This window comes from Coregonus clupeaformis, unplaced genomic scaffold (genome assembly GCF_020615455.1).
Source record: "Coregonus clupeaformis isolate EN_2021a unplaced genomic scaffold, ASM2061545v1 scaf0910, whole genome shotgun sequence".
Lineage (NCBI taxonomy): Eukaryota > Metazoa > Chordata > Actinopteri > Salmoniformes > Salmonidae > Coregonus > Coregonus clupeaformis.
Window position 1 is genome coordinate 168,708 of NW_025534364.1, and position 19,790 is coordinate 188,497.

Consider the following 19,790-nt stretch of genomic DNA (forward strand, 5'->3'; position numbering starts at 1 on the left):
ACATGTTTTGAGGCTATACAGTGTTTTGTTTTACATTTAGTTTGTTTACAAACATTGGAGTAAAACAAGCTTATATTTTGGGTTTTGATAGGGAGTACGACACTTGAACTGAGCTCATGAGGCATTTATAAGTCATATTCTTCAAGAATCAATGGATATATAATTAATTTATAATTTATGTGGTCCTCTGTAGCTCAACTGGTAGAGCACGGCGCTTCAAATCAAATCAAATCAAATCAAATTTTATTGGTCACATGCGCCGAATACAACAGGTGCAGACATTACAGTGAAATGCTTACTTACAGCCCTTAACCAACAGTGCATTTATTTTAAACAAAAAAAGTAAGAATAAAACAACAACAAAAAAGTGTTGAGAAAAAAAGAGCAGAAGTAAAATAAAGTGACAGTAGGGAGGCTATATATACAGTAAAATAAAGTGACAGTAAGGAGGCTATATATACAGGGGGTACCGTTGCAGAGTCAATTTTAATCGTCCATTTTATTTTATCTTATTTGTGCTTGTAACGCCAAGGTAGTGGGTTCGATCCCGGGACCACCCATACACAAAAATTTATGCACGCATGAACGCGTATTCGCTTTGGATAAAAGCGTCTGCTAAATGGCATATTATTATTATAAGTCCAAAAATATATGTAGCTACAGCAGATTGCCCAGTAATTTTTCAATTAGAGCTATAGAGAAATCAGTGTCAAACAAAACCTCTGCAAAAGAAAGGGTGCAGCCTGGAACCATAGTATCGAGTGGTTTTCTAGTGGTTTACCAGTATTTTTACTCACCAATCACCGGCCCCTGGTACTGCCCTAACACCCCCGTAGCCACCCACCAAGTGAGGTCCTTTGTGTGTCTCTCTTTTGAGAAGTCCTGAAGAAAGCTCTTAGTCTTGCAGGTCAGGTCCCTCAGAAGTTTCCCTCCTCGCTCCTTGCAGGACTCATGGGCTTGAGACCAACTCTTTGGCTTTTGAGAAAACTCATAGGCCATATTCCTGAACACATGTTTGAATTCTATAGAAGTGGCATTATCTGCATCATCTTCACTGCATGGTGTACTGACCGTAGATACAATCCCAACAGAAATCCACAAAAAGAAAGAGGCTTGTATGAACAAATCCATTATAGATGGTAGAGCTATGGTAGCCTACAAACTGCAACAAGTACTGCTCTCAGAAGAAAGGCACACTGCCCATCTTATGGAAATTAGAAAGCTTTCTTTCGAAAAACGGTGAATACACTCTTACTACATTAGGAAAATCACTGCAGACACTCAAACAACATGCAAAGTGAAAAAGTGCCTTTACGTCACTCAAGGGCAGAAATGTTGAAGAAAAACCTTTCCCAATCTACTCCACTTTACAAGTCAATTTGATGTAGCCTAATATTGACATTGAACAGGGTTGTAACAATACATCTTTGGTTTTCAATTGGTTTATGAAATTAATTTAGGCTCATACGCTATCCTTTAATTTTAATCGTCCATTTTATTTTATCTTATTTGTGCACATTTATGCAGAGAATTACTAGAGTTACTAATGAGTCCTTTGTCATATTCATATTAATTTGTTATATTCATCATAACAAATTGTAATGTTTATTATGCAGAATCATCATTGAACTCATCATTGTGGTCCTCTGTAGCTCAATTGGCAGAGCATGACGCTTGTAACGTCAGAGTAGTGGGTTCGATCCCCGGGACCACCCATACATAAAAATGTATTCACACATGACTGTAAGTCGCTTTGGATAAAAGCGTCTGCTAAATGGCATATTATTATTATTTAACTCTTATTTTACATTTTCAGAGCTGCCTTTGAACTATCGCGAGATTACATTCAGGAAGTGATTCTCGGCAATGTGAGAGAAATGCTTCCAGACATTTTCAAAGTGATATAACATCCATGGCGGGACAGCTGAAGGTAACATCATTGATGAAACAGTGATGTTTTAATCGTTTGTATTTGTCATGAACAATGTTTTGACTATTTGGTAAGCGAAACTGGACAGTAGCCACTTCACGTTAGCTACTACAATCAGAGTGTTGTTGAATGAAGTGAGCTAGCTAACTTTGCTTGCTACCCTGTGGCTAGCTAGCTTGTTCATGTAACCAGCCTTTGTTAAGTGATACGCTAGTTAACTGTTTGCTGGATGCTGAATGACTAGACAGACTCAGGCATGCTGAATTATACCCACTGGGTTGTTCAAAGCTGGTAGTCTCTCTGGGTATTCTGGTTCACTCTCCCTCATCTAGTGATTGAACAATTATTGCAACTCCCCTCAATTCACCTGATGTGCTTCAACAACAGTATGCCAAGTAGTACACATCATATTTCAGTTTATTCCCCTCACATTGTTTTATTTTTCTTTGCAGCGTCTGAAGGACGCAGTGAAAATCATAGGGTCCGGCAGCGTCCTGTTTGTCTCCTACCTTACCGCTGTGGGAGATGAGCGCTTCTACGCCAACCAGCTCATGCCCTTGCTGCAGAGGATTATGGGAGCAGAGACAGCCCATGTCATGGCTGTGAGGTTCATCGGCCTGGGTCTGGTGCCTCAGAACCACTACCAGGACCCAGCATCACTGGTTAGTGTGGGAGGAGGTGTCCTCTAGCCTGGCATGCAAACTGATTTGGCTATGTTCGGGCTGGTTTGACCTGGCTAGGTTCATTCCTGTTTTGACTCTCCTCACTTACACTGAATTGCCTTTGTGCTGGTGTAAGATTAGAACGGAATGTATGCTTTGTTTGAGATTACCTTCACTCCCACTGTCTCATAACTCAACTAGCTAGTCAAATCTCATTTTAAACCTTTTTAATCTAAGTTGTGACTGTTCTTTTGGTCACTGTGTACTTCCATGGAATTTAGGCAAAATGTATACCTGGTGTTGTTAATTCTTATCTCCAGGAAGTGAACGTCATGGGCCGTAAGTTCAAGAACCCCATAGGGATAGCAGCAGGATTTGACAAGCATGGGGAGGCTGTTGACGGGCTGTATAGACTAGGCTTTGGCTTCGTGGAGGTGGGGACCATCACCCCCAAACCCCAGGAGGGGAACCCCAAACCACGTGTGTTCAGACTGACTACTGACCAGGCGGTCATCAACCGGTACGGTTTGAATGAATAAGACATGGCTACTGAACCATGGCATGGCTGACTGTCATTCATTATAGACAAATGTTTTTAGCTTGTGAATTCTGTGTTGTTATCAGGGTGTTACACTGCCACCTCCTTGCGCTCGCTTTCATACTCTGAAAAGTGCTGTGAAATGAGATGGCAAGGCATGGTTATACATATTCATGAGTTGTTAGAACACAGTACTTTGCGTATATGAAAGGACATATTGGTTATCAGAGAAGTTCATCCTCAGCTCAGGAAAAAGCAGCCCAGATCCAAACGTAAATCAGGTATTTGTAAATAATTGTTACACAGTAAAGAAGTCTGCATGTTGTCATGGCTGTCTATGCTTGCTTGACATCGTTCTAAACATTTAAGAGCAAACCACTGGGGAAAAAAAATCTGAACCATCCCATTTTCTTCAGGGATGGGAGCGATAATTTTCTGATTTTCTTAAATGTTTTGAATAGCAAATTCTAAACAGGCTGACTGACGTTGACACTGCCCTAGCACAACAACATACACTACCGGTCAAAAGTTTTAGAACACCTACTCATTCAAGGGTTTTTCTTTATTTTTACTATTTTCTACATTGTAGAATAAAAGTGTTAAACAAATCCAAATATATTTTATATTTGAGATTCTTCAAGTAGCCACCGTTTGCCTTGATGACAGTTTTGCACACTCTTGGCATTCTCTCAACCAGCTTCACCTGGAATGCTTTTCCAACAGTCTTGAAGGAGTTCCCACATATGCTGAGCACTTGTTGGCTGCTTTTCCTTCACTCTGCCGTCCGACTCATCCCAAACCATCTCAATTGGGTTGAGGTCGGGGGATTGTGGAGGCCAGGTCATCTGATGCAGCACTCCATCACTCTCCTTCTTGGTAAAATAGCCCTTACACAGCCTGGAGGTGTGTTGGGTCATTGTCCTGTTGAAAAACAAATGATAGTCTCACTAAGCCCAAACCAGATGGGATGGCGTATCGCTGCAGAATACTGTGGTAGCCATGCTGGTTAAGTGTGCCTTGAATTCTAAATAAATCACAGACAGTGTCTGTGATTTACGGTGGGAAATACACATGCGGAGATCATCCGTTGGAACCAAAAATCTCCAATTTGGACTCCAGACCAAAGGACAAATTTCCATTGCTCGTGTTTCTTGGCCCAAGCAAGTCTCTTCTTCTTGGTGTTGTTTAGTAGTGGTTTCTTTGCAGCAATTCAACCATGAAGGCCTGATTCACACAGTCTCCTCTAAACAGTTGATGTTGAGATGTGTCTGTTACTTGAACTTTGTGAAGCATTTATTTGGGCTGCAATTTCTGAGGCTGGTAACTCTAATGAACTTATCCTCTGCAGCCGAGGTAACTGGGTGTTCCATTCTTGTCGCGGTCCTCATGAGAGCCAGTTTCATCATAGCGCTTGATGGTTTTTGCGACTGCATTTTTTTTTTTAACCTTTATTTAACTATGCAAGTCAGTTAAGAACAAATCCTTATTTACAATGACGGCCTAACCCGGCCAAACCCAGACAACTTGTGCGCCACCCTATGGGACTCCCAATCACAGCCGGATTGTGATACAGCCTGGAATCGAACCAGGGTCAGTAGTGACGCCTCTAGCACTGAGATGCAGTGCCTTAGACCGCTGCGCCACTCGGGAGGCCAGGAAAATCACTTGAAGAAACATTCAACGTTTTTGAAATTTTCCGTATTGATTGACCTTCATGTCTTAAAGTAATGATGGACTGTCGTTTCTCTGCTTATTTGAGCTGTTCTTGCCATAATATGGACTTGCTCTTTTACGAAATAGGGCTATCTTCTGTATACCCCCCTACCTTGTCACAACACAACTGATTGACTCAAACGCATTAAGAAGGCCACCTGTTAATTGAAATGCATTCCAGGTGACTACCTCATGAAGCTGGTTGAGAGAATGCCAAGAGTGTGCAAAGCTGTCACCAAAGCAAAGGGTGGCTATTTGAAGAATCTCAAATTTAAAATATATTTGGATTTGTTTAACACTTTTTGGGTTACTACATGATTCCATATATGTTATGTCATAGTTGTGATGTCTTCACTGTTATTCTAAAATGTAGAAAATAGTAAAAATAAAGAACCCCTTGAATGAGTAGGTGTTCTAAAACCTTTGACCGATAGTGTAGTTGGGTTAATACAGTGAGCTCCAAAAGTATTAGGACCATGACCATTTTGTTGTTTAGGCTCTGTATTGGGACAATGACTGAGGTTAAAGTGCAGACTGTCAGCTTTAATTTGAGGGTATTTTCGTCCATATCAGGTGAACCGTTTAGAAATTACAGCACTTTCTGTACGTAGTTTCCCCATTTTAGGGGACCAAAAGTATTGGGACAAATTCACTTACAGTATGTATATTAAAGTAGTAAAAAGTTTAGTATTTGATCCCATATTCATAGCACACAATCACTATATCAAGCTTGTGACTCTACAAATTTGTTGGATGCATTTGCTGTTTGTTTTGGTTGTTTCAGATTGTTTTGTGCCCAATAGAAATGAATGGTAAATAATGTATTGTCTCATTTTGGTCACTTTTATTGTAAATAAGAATAGAATATGTTTCTAAACACTTCTACATTAATGTGGATCCTACCATGATTACGGATAATTGTCATGTGAATTTCTATCTCTAATTCAACCTAAGCTTGAATCATTACCCAGAGGTTGTAAGGCTCTGGTTTTAGTCATCAATGATTCAAGGTCCACAACCCACAAGTATTATCTGTATATTTATTCATGGGAGCTCTGACGTATCTAAAAGCACAAACATACGATTTTGTTTACCTCCTGAACTTGACTCCTCCCACCTTTGGGTGGCTTTTCCTAAACAGTTTCCGCCTTCCCCTTCACCCTTAATAGAGTTTGGTACCGCCCCTCTGTTAGTGGGTTAGACACTACATGATAATTCCAACATTTATACCGTATTTGGGTTTGAAATCCTTTAGTCATTATTCTTAAAATCCAAATTAATCTAACACAATCCACCGCTTTGACTAAGTATTCCCACATTCCAGGATAAATGTATTTTTACAAGCATGATTTAATCTCCAGGGATCACATCAGAACTAATAATCATTTCAAATCCAATTGCCGGTCTTTCAGGGTCCAAATCCTCTCGTCATCCACCAAGCCTGGAGGATAGTTTTCCACATTCCTTCAGAGTCGGAGTCAGTCCCATCTCTCATCATTGTTTAGATACTGCATTTTCACCAACACCTGACTCACGCAATCCTCGGACACAGGAACAAGACAACTTAACCACATAATACAAGAATACCCATACAAACACTTAATAAGCTCCTAAGATGGTGGTGCTAGGGGTTTCCATTTACCAAATATTTCATCAAACCACCCTATCCAAAATGTACTAACTTCTGAGTTCAGTTCATCCTTCACTTAGTGCAGTTAATTCTGTAAGAGCTCTGGTGACTGTCCCATCCAGTGTGGTGTTGTTAGGGGATAAATGTGCAACAATGGCTTATCTTTCTATAGACACCGGCCCTTTTCTGCCTGATCTAGAACCAACCTCTACTAAGTTATGAGCGGGAGTGGCGGATAATCGCTCAGAGATCCCCTTTACTGCATCTCTAGTCTGATCAATAAATCGTTGTTGGTTGTAATATATATAATTTATCCAATCCATATTTTTGTTTATTGTCACCCACCAGAAAAAATTTTGTAGTAAAACTCTCCCATATTTGATTCATAGCTTTGTATTCGTCTGGAACACCCTGGGGATGCCTCATACCATCTATCCAAATTGGGCTATTTCCTTCCTGACCTATATTTCTTTTTCTCACCACACATCAGTCAGAGGGATGGTTAGGCTCTAATTTTTTCCTCCCTTCCTTATCTAAATCAGTCACATTAATTATCTCCTTACAGCCATCAAAATCACCCAAGTTACGGTGCCATTTCTATGTCTGTAACACTGGTATTCGCCAGGAGTTAAAGTGAATCTAGGTGGGCTGGCCCAGTATGTCAATTTTGCCAGCCCAATCCCTGTGCAGATTTGGCTCTTTTTGATTGGACCCCAGGTCTCACAGGGAAACATTGCCTTTGGCATTGGGGGCGGTCAACATTGTCGGTAGCCCAATGGAGCATGCATAACAATTGGTCTCTCCCAAGGCCCTATAAGCAGTGTAGTTCATCCACTTTAACCAGATTCTCCATCAGGGACCCCTCCACTTCCCCTTGGTTCCATTCTTGGAGGAGAAAATCTTTCATAGTGGACGGGGTTAGTCGAATTGACTCCGTCATCCCTTGACTGATTTACTCGGTCTATTGCTGTTAGTGGATTAACGACCCAGTACCTGCTGCTTTCCATATCTTTTGACTCCATCAAATGTAATCTTAGACAAGTATCCCATCCGTATTTGTCCGTGCAAGCCCAGTAAGTTATTTTTCATGTCCTCTTTAGTGACCTTTACTATCGTTACTACCATCTCCGTGGGGGATGTCGTTATACCTTCTTATCCTCCATCTGGACGTCCAGCCCCGTCTCATATCTCCGGTCCCCAGTATGTCTAAATACCTGAGCCCAGGAACAATCCGCCGAGGGGAGCTGAACACAAATACAATGGGATTTTATAATCCCACCTTGCTTGCTTATCTGCCCTGATAAGATCCCTGATCCTAATTTTGAATCTTACTCCCCACCCTTCTCTGACCCCTATTTTGTAGATCACTGGTCCTTGACGGTCAGTATGTCGGTTGCTTCCCTTTTATTTCTTAATAATGGTAAAGGCCATAGCGTAATTGGTGCGAGGTGGTGGTGGATCTTGACATACCAAGACTATTGCCGAGACTATGATGCAGCTCAGGGTCACCCATATTCCCAAAAACGCTAACCCTCTCCTGTCTAAGAGTCCTTCTGCTCGGTACCACCCCATACTCACACCCTAGGAACACACTACAGTGATGATAGGTCTGGGTAGGAGATCTTCGTTGACAGAGGTGACCCCCGGACCCTGTGGCCCAGTTCTGCTCGGGCCAACTCTGCGTGTGCTAAGTGGTGCTTGTATGTGGTCTTACCTTCTTGCATGGGTAACATGGACCCAGGTTCCTCTCTCTGCTATTCTAATGGCCAAGGTGGTGACCAACATAACCTGCTTGTTAGGGCCCTTCCCAACAGGCCTGCTTCCAGTTTTCCTTCTAGTGACTGGATGCTCACCAGTCACCTGGTTAGATAGTGGGTTACCTTCTCCCTTTAGTTCACCTGTGGGGCACAAAACCTCCTGACATACCGGGTGTGGTTAATAAACTATCTTCACACATGATTTCGATTAATCTAACAATTTCTGACTGCATTCTCTTTTTAGACTGTATCTAAAACATTATTATTTTTTTAAAAGTATTTTGTCCTCTCCTTCGTATATTATTTAATCCTACAATTAGCCTCTTCCCCCTCTTGACACACTTAGTTCTGCTCATGTGTCAATATTTACCACCTACCTAACATTCCCTTAGGTAATTTATCAACCAATTGCCCCAGCCTTTCCATTTTTGAGATTGTCTTTTTGCTTCAAGTTATTGCTCCTCCCACTTCCTTTGTTCTTATGGTGGGTAAATTGACTTTCATTCAGTTCAGAATCAATTAGTAATCCAATCAATCAATCTCTTATCTTGTAAAAACACTTATGTTTAGTTCAACTCTGTTCTACCCCGGCTCTCCCGGGCTTGACCTGAAGACTGATTGTTGGACATGACAAGTCCATATTTAGGTCACCTAAGTCTTCTGCCTAGCAACAAAGAATAAAAACCTCTATGTTCGTGATTAACCCAGTTATCTCTAATAGCCCACCAAAAAAACCCCATCATCTTTTTAAATCACGACCAATGTCATATCCCTCTTTACTCTCTACCATTTGGGTAACATCCCTGATATATGTATGCCTCCCTAGAGTTCCCAACGATTTTACCATGGGCCGCCATTGCCTTCCCATAGATAAGATCACTTAATTTACCCGTACGCAGTACATAATGGAGTACCCAAGCGTTTTTACAGCAGTCTATCCCTTACCAAAAAGCTCATCATTCTTCATCTAATTTTTTTCTCTAGTCCCTATCTACCTGATCCTATTGCTAAATCAATGATCAAGGCAATAGTTGTCTCGCCTTAGATTGTACATTCCTCTGATTACTGCAGCTTATTCCATTAATTTAGGTTCAAATATTCCCCCAAAAAACCGTTCCATGAACTGTTGAAAATCCCCTAAATTCAACATAACAACCCTTTATAAACATCATGCTGGGTGTGTTTTTTTATTTGAAAACCCAATTGAAAAATAACAATCAAAGATAGTTAGGCTCAACTTAATTTGGTAGCTCCCTCTTATGACCTAAATACTGCCTAACTTCACTACTGCTCCCCCTTGCCCTGAGCAATATTCCAATGAGATAAGCTAATCTCTTTCTCCTGGTTATACATTTTGTTAACCTTCAATTACCATCCGTAATCTAAAGATGGTAGTACATACAAAACATGATACAGATATCCCCAGTCCTAACCCATGAATAATGTTTGTATCAATTTAATTCCCTTATAACTAATCCATAAAATCACTCAAAATTCCTCGAGTATACAATGATTATTTAATTGATTACTCTAAATCGCACATGTGATCTCATTTCAAATGATCCATTATCAATTATTTGATCCACCCCCCAAGAAAATTTCTCTCCCCTTCTATTCTGGAGTTCTACCTCTACCAGCTATTTCCCCTAGTGGCCATTAAATACTCAGCTCCCGTATGTTCTTTTTCTTACTCTATCCTGTCTACTATTCCGCTCATGATGGATTGCATCTCTCTTGACCTCGGCTAACGAAGTAGTTCCCCATCCCACTAAAGTCCTCTTAATATTCCTGCTTATTTCTGGTCATTTCGTGGTCCTCTGTAGCTCATGCTGGTAGAGCACGGCGCTTGTAACGCCAAGGCAGTGGGCTCGATCCCCGGGACCACCCACACACAAAACATTTTATGCACGCATGACCGTAAGTCGCTTTGGATAAAAGCATCTGCCAAATGGCACATCATTATTATATTATATATTTCCCTGTCCCTGGGGGAGGCTCAGGTATGCCACTTGGCCACTGTCTTCCTGTTTACATTCATGTACTTTGGAGAAGTCAGCATGCTCGTTGGTAATGTTCCCTTAAATTATTACACAACTCAGTTATTTTCCCAACATATTGCCCATCATTTGCCCATGGTAGGACTGCTCCATTGGCATCCCCTGCAACCCACTGCCCCCGAACAGCTGCCCAATCTTTCCCAACTAGGGTTCTGACTGCCCTCTCAATTTCCCTGTGTTTAGCTTAAAGCTTGCTGCTAGACTCTCCAAATCCCTCCTGAACCCCTTTATTCCTGTTTTAGGGTGTACTACACCCTCTATAGCTCTAACTACATCTCGGCTGTGTCCACGCCTATATACATCCAGTGTGTCTGGTGCTTGCTCCTCCCCAGCCCTTTGGGTTCGGCAAGGCTATCAAAGGGTACTGGTCATCCCCTTAAACTGTGTATTTCCTCTCTACTCTCCCTGAGTTCTGTAATTTCCTTCTGTAAAACTGCTTGTTGTCTCATCTTCTCCTGCTTGTTTTTCAACCCTAAACAGTTGCCTTCTCTCCATTTATTTTATTCTCTCCCCTCCTTAAACTGTGTACTTATAACCAATGTTTTTTTCAATCCATCATCCTAATAGTAAAAACGATATCCCATTGTTCACACATAACGAAACCAAATTCTTTTTTAGAATCCACCATTTATTTTCATCCACCACTGGTGTTACTCAACCTATACAATAAAGTAATAACCATTTGAATTCATCAAAGCACTTCCTCTCAGTAAAGTCTCCCGACCTCCACTTTTCCCGCCAACCAGAGCCACAAATCATTCTCCCTTTGTCCTCAACTCAACCCTCACAGCTCTATCGTCTACTTCAGTTCGCCATCCAATTTCTTCAACTGTTCTCTCTGATTCGGCCCTAATCAATAAAACAAATACTTGATATCGTTGATAAGCATACACTTAAGGATGATATTCCATAATGTCATTCGTACTTGTAACAATGTTTTCATAGACCTATCTAGAATACTACTAAAGCTATCTTATGCAACTTTTAATACACGTAAAACTCTTTTCTCTCTCCACCCATTCCCTATTGAATAAGTGAGTTTTTAACCCCAACCACGCTCCAAATCTTCCCTTTTAGCATTAACCAACCAAATACTAAGTAGTATCCGGTTACCATTCATCCCAGCCGTTGAATTCCCTCTATACACACATATTTCACCTTATGCCATTCCAAATGCCCAACACAACATAATAGTTCAATGCAACCCTCTATTGGTTCTGCAAGTCGCTCCGGACCAGAGCGTCTGCCAAATGACCAAAAATGCAAATGTAAATATTCTCTACTTTCTCACTCGCAGACGACGCTCACGTTTGAGTGTGAAAGTTCATACATATGCATCGTTGGAATTTTATAGGTACCTCTCAAATAATCGCTTTGGTGGTGTTTTTTAGCAATTCTTAATTGACACCAATCATTTTTTCAAACATTTTACCCGTTGAACCAAAAAATTGACTGTCCTATTCCTTTTCTTTACCCCTGCAGTCACGATGGTTAAATATTCCTTTGTTACCGTTAAAGCACTTTCGCGCTTAAAAAAACACTTGCTCTCTCTAGCCCCTCCTTTCGCTGTTTTTTCAAATTCATTTTATATGCATCTGCCTAATCATATAACTTCTAACTTTTTACTTGAGATGCCCAATACATTCATACCTCTTCTCCCAAATGGATCCATAAAACATATTTCTTCGATCTCTTCCTAACATATATCTTTCATCCCCCGTTAATTCTCGGACCTCTTTAGAAGATGTATTTCCCATGGTGGAAAAATAAAAATCCCCCCTTTAGTAATAATTCCCAGAATTATTCTTCTAGGAGCTATTATTTTAGTGCGTCTCTTGAGCCAATGTATGATCTGCTTTTGTAATTAACCATTTAAAATTATTTAACCCCTAACCCAGAGTTTTTTATTTAAAACTCCGGTTTCATGAAAGGGGTCGATAACCATTTTTTTCTCACGTCGACCAAATTTTTTTAGCTCCTTCCTTGAAACAATTATCACGTATACTGATGGATTCTCAAGTCTCACACGTACACAACATTATACAGTCATTTGCTAAACCTATTTGTAACCTAGAGGTCGTAACTGCTCTAGTTTCATGAAACACACAGAGTTCTAGCAAATCCCCAGTCGTATACTGCGACTTTTGACCTGTTTTATGCATCCATAGCACACGACAAAAATCATCCCTTTCCCTGTTTATCGTAGCACTGTACCCAGTACAGTCTCAATAAAAACTAGTTTACATTGGTGATGGCCTTCTCACCCCCTTGTCATTCGGACTAGATTATTCTGGTAATAGCTATTTACCTAGGGTCAATTCTGGACCCTCCCCGTTTCGTAATAATTATTACTTCCTTTGAGATTTTGGTAACTATTCTCTGCCCTCCACAAGAATTACTATTCTCATACAAGTTCAAATCATTTCACCAAAATCCATGAATAAAAATTACTGACCTTTTCCTTGCAGTTTGGATTTAAATGCTTTCAAACTCGTTAACGTCTTTATCGTTCATAAGAGTAATCACCGGCCTGTTTATAACCTTAACGTCAAGGCCAGGACTATTCTCCACGGATGCAATCACCCGGCCGTGCACGGATTCGGTGTCCTTAGAACGATAAAGACGTATTTAAGCTCCGCCTCAAAGGACCAATCTGTCATGTGAATTTCTATCTCTAATTCAACCTAAGCTTGAATCATTACCAGAGGTTGTAAGGCTCTGGTTTTAATCATCAATGATTCAAGGTATTATCTGTATATTTATTCATGGAGAGCTCTGACGTTAAAAACACAAACATACGATTTTATACCTCCTGAACTTGACTCCTCCCACCTTTAGGTGGCTTTCTAAACAGTTTCCGCCTTCCCCTTCCCCCTTGAATGGTTAGTACCGCCCCCTCTGTTAGTGGGTTGACACTACATGATAATTCTAACATTTATACTGTATTTGGGGTGAAATCCTTTAGTCATTATTCTTAAAATCCAAATTAATCTAACAATAATCCTGAATGAATTGTGAATAATGATGAGTGAGAAAGTTAGACGCACAAATACAGTATCATATCCCCCCACCACCAAAACTAAATGCTAACCTCCCCTGTTATTGTAATGGTGAGAGAATAGCATGTCTTGGCGGTTATAAGATATGAATCACTCATCATTATTCACAATTCATTCAGGATTTTCCGTAATCATGGTAGCATCCACATTAATGTAGAAGTGTTTAAAAAACATATTATATTCTTATTTACAATAAAAGTGACTCAAATGACACAATACATTATTTACCATTCATTTCTATTGGGCAAAGAATAATCTGAACAGCAAATGCATCCAACAAATTTGTGGAGTCACAAGCTTGATGTAGTCATAGCGTGCTATGAATATGGGACCAAATACTTAACTCTTTACTACTTTAATACACATATAAGTGAATTTGTCCCAATACTTTTGTACAAAAAGTGCTGTAATTTCTAAATGGTTCACCCGATATGGATGAAAATACCCTCAAACTAAAGCTGACAGTCTGCACTTTAATTGTATCATTTCAAATCAAAAGTGCAGGAGTACAGAGCCAAAACAGCAACACATTTGTCACGGTCCTAATACTTTTGGAGCTCACTGTGGATGGAGCCACGTTGTTTTTCTTTGATGTCATGTAGTCAGTAAATGACAATAAGCATTCGTATATTAGGCTAGAATCAATATGATTAATTCAATTTAGCATGGACCATATGCAGGTATGTGAGGTGCTCAGACTAACAAACCTCTCATATATTAATATGCCAGAGTTCTTCTTTGACTACTCGGTGTACAACAACACAGCTTCCCAGAAGTTAAAGTCAATAAGAGTGCATAAGAAGAGCATGAAATAAAGGCCTCATTTCAATATGGTGGTGTTTATTACAGTTTTACTCCACTGACTGAAATTATTTTGCCAAAAAACACATCTGGATTTCATGTATCATGGATTTTAGTAATCAAATGAATTGAATATGCACTCTAGACAGTCAGGGATAAACACATACTGTATCATAATGGCATGATAAAGGAATGGATCCTAAATTGCTGATAGTTGCTTTTTTGACATGTATGGAATTTTGTGTATTACATAAACTTAACCTCTTGATTATGTTGTGGGTATGTTTCAGATATGGGTTCAACAGCTGTGGTCTTGCAGCAGCACAGGAGAGACTAAAGGCAAGAGAAGGCACCCAGGTAGAGCTGACTAAAGGTACTAGAGAGACAACTCATGTTTCTGTCCTGTCTGTCAGACTGATAAGTTTGACAGCGCGCTGATAAATGTCTCAGGGGCACACAGCCAATTACACTACACTAATCCTCTGCCCCTATTTTATATGGACATTATCTTTCCCCAGGCTCAGAGACGTTCCTAATACCAATCACACTCTGGCAGAGGAGCTAGTAAACGCTTACTAATGATTCTCCAAGTCGGAACAGTACTAGCCTATACTGTCTTGTATTGACAGACAAAAAGCAAACAACTGAAATGTTTTTGTCAAGTGTTATCGACAAAACATTTTGACTGTTGTATTTTTAAAACATTGCTTTATATCTTTAATGAAGAGCATTTGGTTCAAGTTTCAAGTTTGATTTAATTCAATTTGCCATATTTTCAGTAAAATAGAGCATTAGTAACAAAATGTCCCCACTGATTTAGATTGGGACATTAAGCCAAAATCACACGGGGTGATGTCCATCAACGGCGTGAATTTGCGCGTGCGAGAACAGCAAGCATTAATTCACATAGACCACGTAGCGTAAACCAGTTATTAAGCCGTATTTGTCATGGAAAGCGATTATAAACAGTTGTATACTCTCTTGAAATCTTAGTTACCTCATTCCTCAAGTTTTCCAGCCATAGTAGCCTGGACTATATGCCCATGATCTAAATCAAAACAGGTAGACTGCTGTATTGTTTTCAAATAGGTAGTCTATTTGTCAGATAAACCATAGCCTACAACCAATTTACTTTTTAACCATACAACTTTACTTAGCAAAGTAGGGAAGATCATAACAATACCTAGAATTCCCTTTCTACAAACGAACCACTCAATCTCTGGAACAGATTTCATTAATTTGAACTAAGGCACTCACTAACCATGCACATTGTTTGAACTGTATTTCAATCCAATCGGCTGTAAGCAACAACGGTGATACTGTCAAGATATGACATTGACAACGAGATATATAATTCAGAAACACAATCCCGTTTATAAATGTAGAATGTCATTGCGTTCATGCATTGCTACACCGTTTTTCATAAGGACTAGCCTATAGGCCTACATAATGTTGGCTTGCAGTTAAACTTATGAACACTAAATAGACACTTTTTAACTATACATTTCACAATTCCAGAGGTAACAATGCACCAACAATCTATTTTTGGACAATTTATCAGCTCATTTTACCAGCATTGTTCTGCGTAGACGCGAGAGAAATTTTCTTGCTTCCCAACGTCTCGATCACACCGACAGCGTTATAGCGCAAAATGGTACACAGCATCATCTGGATATGTGTGCAACAAAAGTTCAACATTCACCTTCTGCTACCGTTTCTGTCAAGCCGTCTACGCATACAGTTTGACGCATACGTTCGATAAATCCAACTTATGCACCACACAGAACGCACTGCAACTGCCTCTGCAACGCAATGCTGCAAGGCGAACACAGCGTTCCATTGGAAATTAATGGACTTCTGGCATACCAAAACACAATGACGCTGTCGATGTGATCAAGGCGTAATTTGATGCGCTATACGCTGGTGACGCAGTTGACGCTTGCGGCCTGTCTGTTTTCTCTTAATTCACTCCCATGCATTCTATTTACGTTCTGACCTTAACCTCTCCCAGGGACTCATAACTGGAATATATGCTGCTGTCTGTGTGTTTTTAGCTGGCCTGCCCCTGGGCATCAACCTGGGAAAGAACAAGCTGTCCCAGGATGCAGTGGCAGACTACCAGGAGGGGGTGCGGGCGCTGGGCCCGCTGGCTGATTACCTGGTGGTGAACGTGAGCAGCCCCAACACCCCAGGCCTCAGGGACCTGCAGGGGAAAGGGGAACTGCGAAAACTGCTGTACAAGGTCAGTGGCTGGCAATGTTTGACTGACCTAGATATGATTTATTTATCCTTTATTTAACCAGGATGTCACACTCAAATGTGATATCATAAATTGTATTTATTTTATGTTTGTAGTGTATGTATCATTGGCTTTCCAGAGAGCATGTTGTTGCAACTTTTCCTTTATTGAAGTCTGGTGTTTCTGTTCAGTTCAACTTTGTTGACATAGCTGGTGATGTTTTAATATGGATTTCTATGTCAAAAGATAATTGACTTCCCATTTAGACAACATACACATCACACAAGCAAGCAAGCACAGCACTGTTTGGATTGAACACGATTAACCTTAGAGAAAACTGCTTAGGTGTATTGCTGTTGTTTGGGCTTCATGTTGTGCTGTACATTGTCACATCTCATTGACCTGTGTGGATGTGATGGATATCATTGATTGTGTGTCTGTGGTGGCTCATGTCTATATCCCTGTACCCTCCTGTCTTCCCCCCCTGTTCCCCCTCTCCCATCCAGGTGCTGAAGGAGCGTGATGCCCTACAGGGGGAGCAGGCCACCTGTACTGGTAAAGATCGCCCTGACCTCACCGCCCAGGATAAGCAGGACATTGCTGATGTGGTCACAGAGGTCAGTCAGAGGCCTAGCCACACAGGGGTCAGTCAGAGGCCTAGCCACACAGGGGTCAGTCAGAGGCCTAGCCACACAGGGGTCAGTCAGAGGCCTAGCCACACAGGGGTCAGTGTGATCCTGTGGGCCTCTCTATGTAGCCTACTCACCAAGCCTTAACCTACAGTATATAGCCCCCAATGACTTGGGGCTGCTTACTTTGGTCATCCGTGTTTCTCCTGTTTGCTCATCTTCCTTGCCACACTTCTCACCCCACTCACGTAGTCAGCTTGTGTTCTGTAGGCGTCATCAGAGCAGTCCTGCTGCCGTGGGTCTTAGCCAGCAGTGGACTTATCTCACCAAATTGATTTGAATGCATTAGTGTTGCCTCCACTCCACTCTCTATGTTAAGGGGACTGGAGGAGTGTTTCTGTTTTTCTGTGTTCATGGAAGTGGACAGACTCCAAATGGGAAAAGGAAGACCGATAGAAAGCACAGCAAATATTTGAAGAGTATTAGATACGTTACAGTAAATCTGTGTCAGACAGTCCATTGGTGAGCTGTGTCCCAACATTGATGGCCAAATTCTGATCTTTTTCCCACTAATCTTTTCACATCCAATCTTTTTCAGAGCTAATCTGATTGGTCAAAAGACCAATTAGTGAAAAAAATATCAGAATTGGGCTTCCTGTCTAAACGCAGCCTGAGTGTATTCGTTCAAGTGTGCCTGGAACAATTAGGATGCTACACTAACTCCAATAGAATACAGGACTCACTTTTTAACAGATGGGTTACAAGTGTCTGTATCATGAAAAAAAAAGTTAGGATTTGTTCATCTTAATTCTCAATGATTGGATTGCCTAAATTTGTTTGATGTGGTGTTATGGGGTAATGTCAAATAGGTAATCATGGTTTGTGTTTTAGCTTGGTGTGGATGGGCTGTTGGTGTCCAACACCACAGTATCCAGGCCTGAGACCCTACAGGACCCCCAGAGTAAAGAGGTGGGAGGGTTGAGCGGCCAGCCCATCAAGGAGCTCTCTACACGCACTGTGAGAGAGATGTACAGCTTGACAAAAGGTAGGTAGGCTCCGTGAAGGATCATCATAACACTGCTGCAGCTGATACTGGCCTGATTGATTGATTGATTGATTGATTGTGGGCTGGGGTGTATAGAATGTTCTCTTTATTCACCCAGTATTGCTCTTTCTCATTGAAGGTAAGGTGCCAATCATTGGAGTTGGGGGTGTAGCCAGTGGACAAGATGCCCTGGACAAGATCCGTGCTGGAGCCTCATTGGTCCAGTTGTACACCGCTTTAACCTATCAGGGTCCACCAGTTGTCACCAAAATCAAAAGGGAACTAGAACAGCTTTTAAAGTAAGTGTGAACTTGCATGTGTTTTTTTTACTGCGTGACTTAATATGTGGTTTTATCTAGTCAAATTGCTTGTATTTGTCGTATTCTGACGTTATCCTATGTTTTACAGAGAACAAGGATTTGCAAGTATATCGGATGCTGTTGGAGCTGACCATAGAGGTGCTGACGGGAGATTTCAACAACAGTCTAGAGAGGGACAATGATCAGGATCAGTCGGCTCTACAGGTTAGACTGACTACCATACAGACTGATGCCTTTACTTGAAGTCTATAGTACATGAAGTGGCTTGTAACGACTGGCTAGAATGATATCTTTGCACACAAATAGTACGGCAGTAACAGCAGTATTGGGAACCTGCCCCATTTCACGGTTCTTACTGCATCTGTTGGTTATTGGCCAATGTAACCGTAAGAATGGTTAAGTACCAAATGACACCAAAGTGCTAACAGTATTTTGACACTAGCAGTCACATTGTCATGTGTAATGTATGTAAAAGAAAAATCGAATGTTTTTAAAATGATGTTAATATAATGTGTGCTCTATTCAGAAATACTGTGTGCTGCTATTTATGTAACTATGTGAATATAGAAATTGAACATTTGTTCACAAAGAACTTGGTTTCCATTCAGAGTGCTTAACTGCAAGTCCCTTGTAAATCGCTGAACTGCTACCCACATAATGGAGACCTCATCTGAAATTAGAAATCACCTAGCAATGAGCGGAATGACAATTACCTGACAATTACCATTTAACCTTGCGGAAGTAGTCAGTTAAACACTGAGGAAATATAACAGCTTTGACATTTAAAGAAATGGCAATAGCACAATTACTGGCCTAGTGTCAGAAGGCTTTAAATACACATGATCACACTGTAAGATGGTAAAAACTGCCTTAACTCTCAGCAGTATAGCACTATAACTGATGAGAAGTGTACCAGAATAAGCTTCAGAGGTCAGTGACAAAGAGAGCCAAGTCCAAGAAGTTGCACTGATGGTTCTTTGTCCAATTCCTGACCTGTTGCGTACGCTGAATTGAATTGTAATGCCTCCTGTTATGAGTGTAATGTCAAGGGGGGTACTTTATGTATGTTAAGTCATATACATTAAACCATATAACATTGAGAAACATGAACCTTCGAGCACACGCCTCAGGCAATAATAAATGTCCATTTCAATTCTTATGTCTTGACTTCCATTCTTTTTGTGCATGTTTTTGGGTGGCACGGGAAATGCTGTAATTGATCATCATAATCCTGGTCGGTCTTATTGAGGGTCTATCGGAACCTGTTGGTACTCCTGTCATTCTCAGAACCTCGCTTGTACTTCTTCTCCCCTGCCAACATCTGGTGTCTTGGAAGTTGACCTCTTTAGAGATGATCCACTTCATGGCCCTTAAGGCCTTGTGTAAACCCTGTATGGTATTATAGCTCTC

The 19,790-nt window shown here is 40.8% G+C and overlaps 1 protein-coding gene across 1 annotated transcript; it reads left to right on the forward strand.

The window, feature by feature from the left end:
• The first annotated feature begins 1,853 nt into the window (after positions 1–1,853).
• Positions 1,854–19,180, forward strand: LOC121560440 (dihydroorotate dehydrogenase (quinone), mitochondrial). Its single transcript, XM_045217084.1, has 9 exons — positions 1,854–1,930; positions 2,383–2,592; positions 2,913–3,112; positions 14,438–14,520; positions 16,202–16,389; positions 16,893–17,003; positions 17,907–18,060; positions 18,200–18,359; positions 18,469–19,180. The coding sequence occupies exons 1-9, from the start codon at positions 1,913–1,915 to the stop codon at positions 18,560–18,562; spliced, it is 1,218 nt and encodes a 405-aa protein (XP_045073019.1). The 5' UTR covers positions 1,854–1,912; the 3' UTR covers positions 18,563–19,180.
• Positions 19,181–19,790: the final 610 nt, after the last annotated feature.

Coding starts and splice junctions, on each gene's coding strand:
- LOC121560440 (XM_045217084.1), top strand. Junction 14,521..16,201: donor CCAGGTAGAGCTGACTAAAG/GTACTAGAGAGA, acceptor GTGTGTTTTTAG/CTGGCCTGCCCCTGGGCATC. Junction 18,061..18,199: donor GATGTACAGCTTGACAAAAG/GTAGGTAGGCTC, acceptor TTCTCATTGAAG/GTAAGGTGCCAATCATTGGA.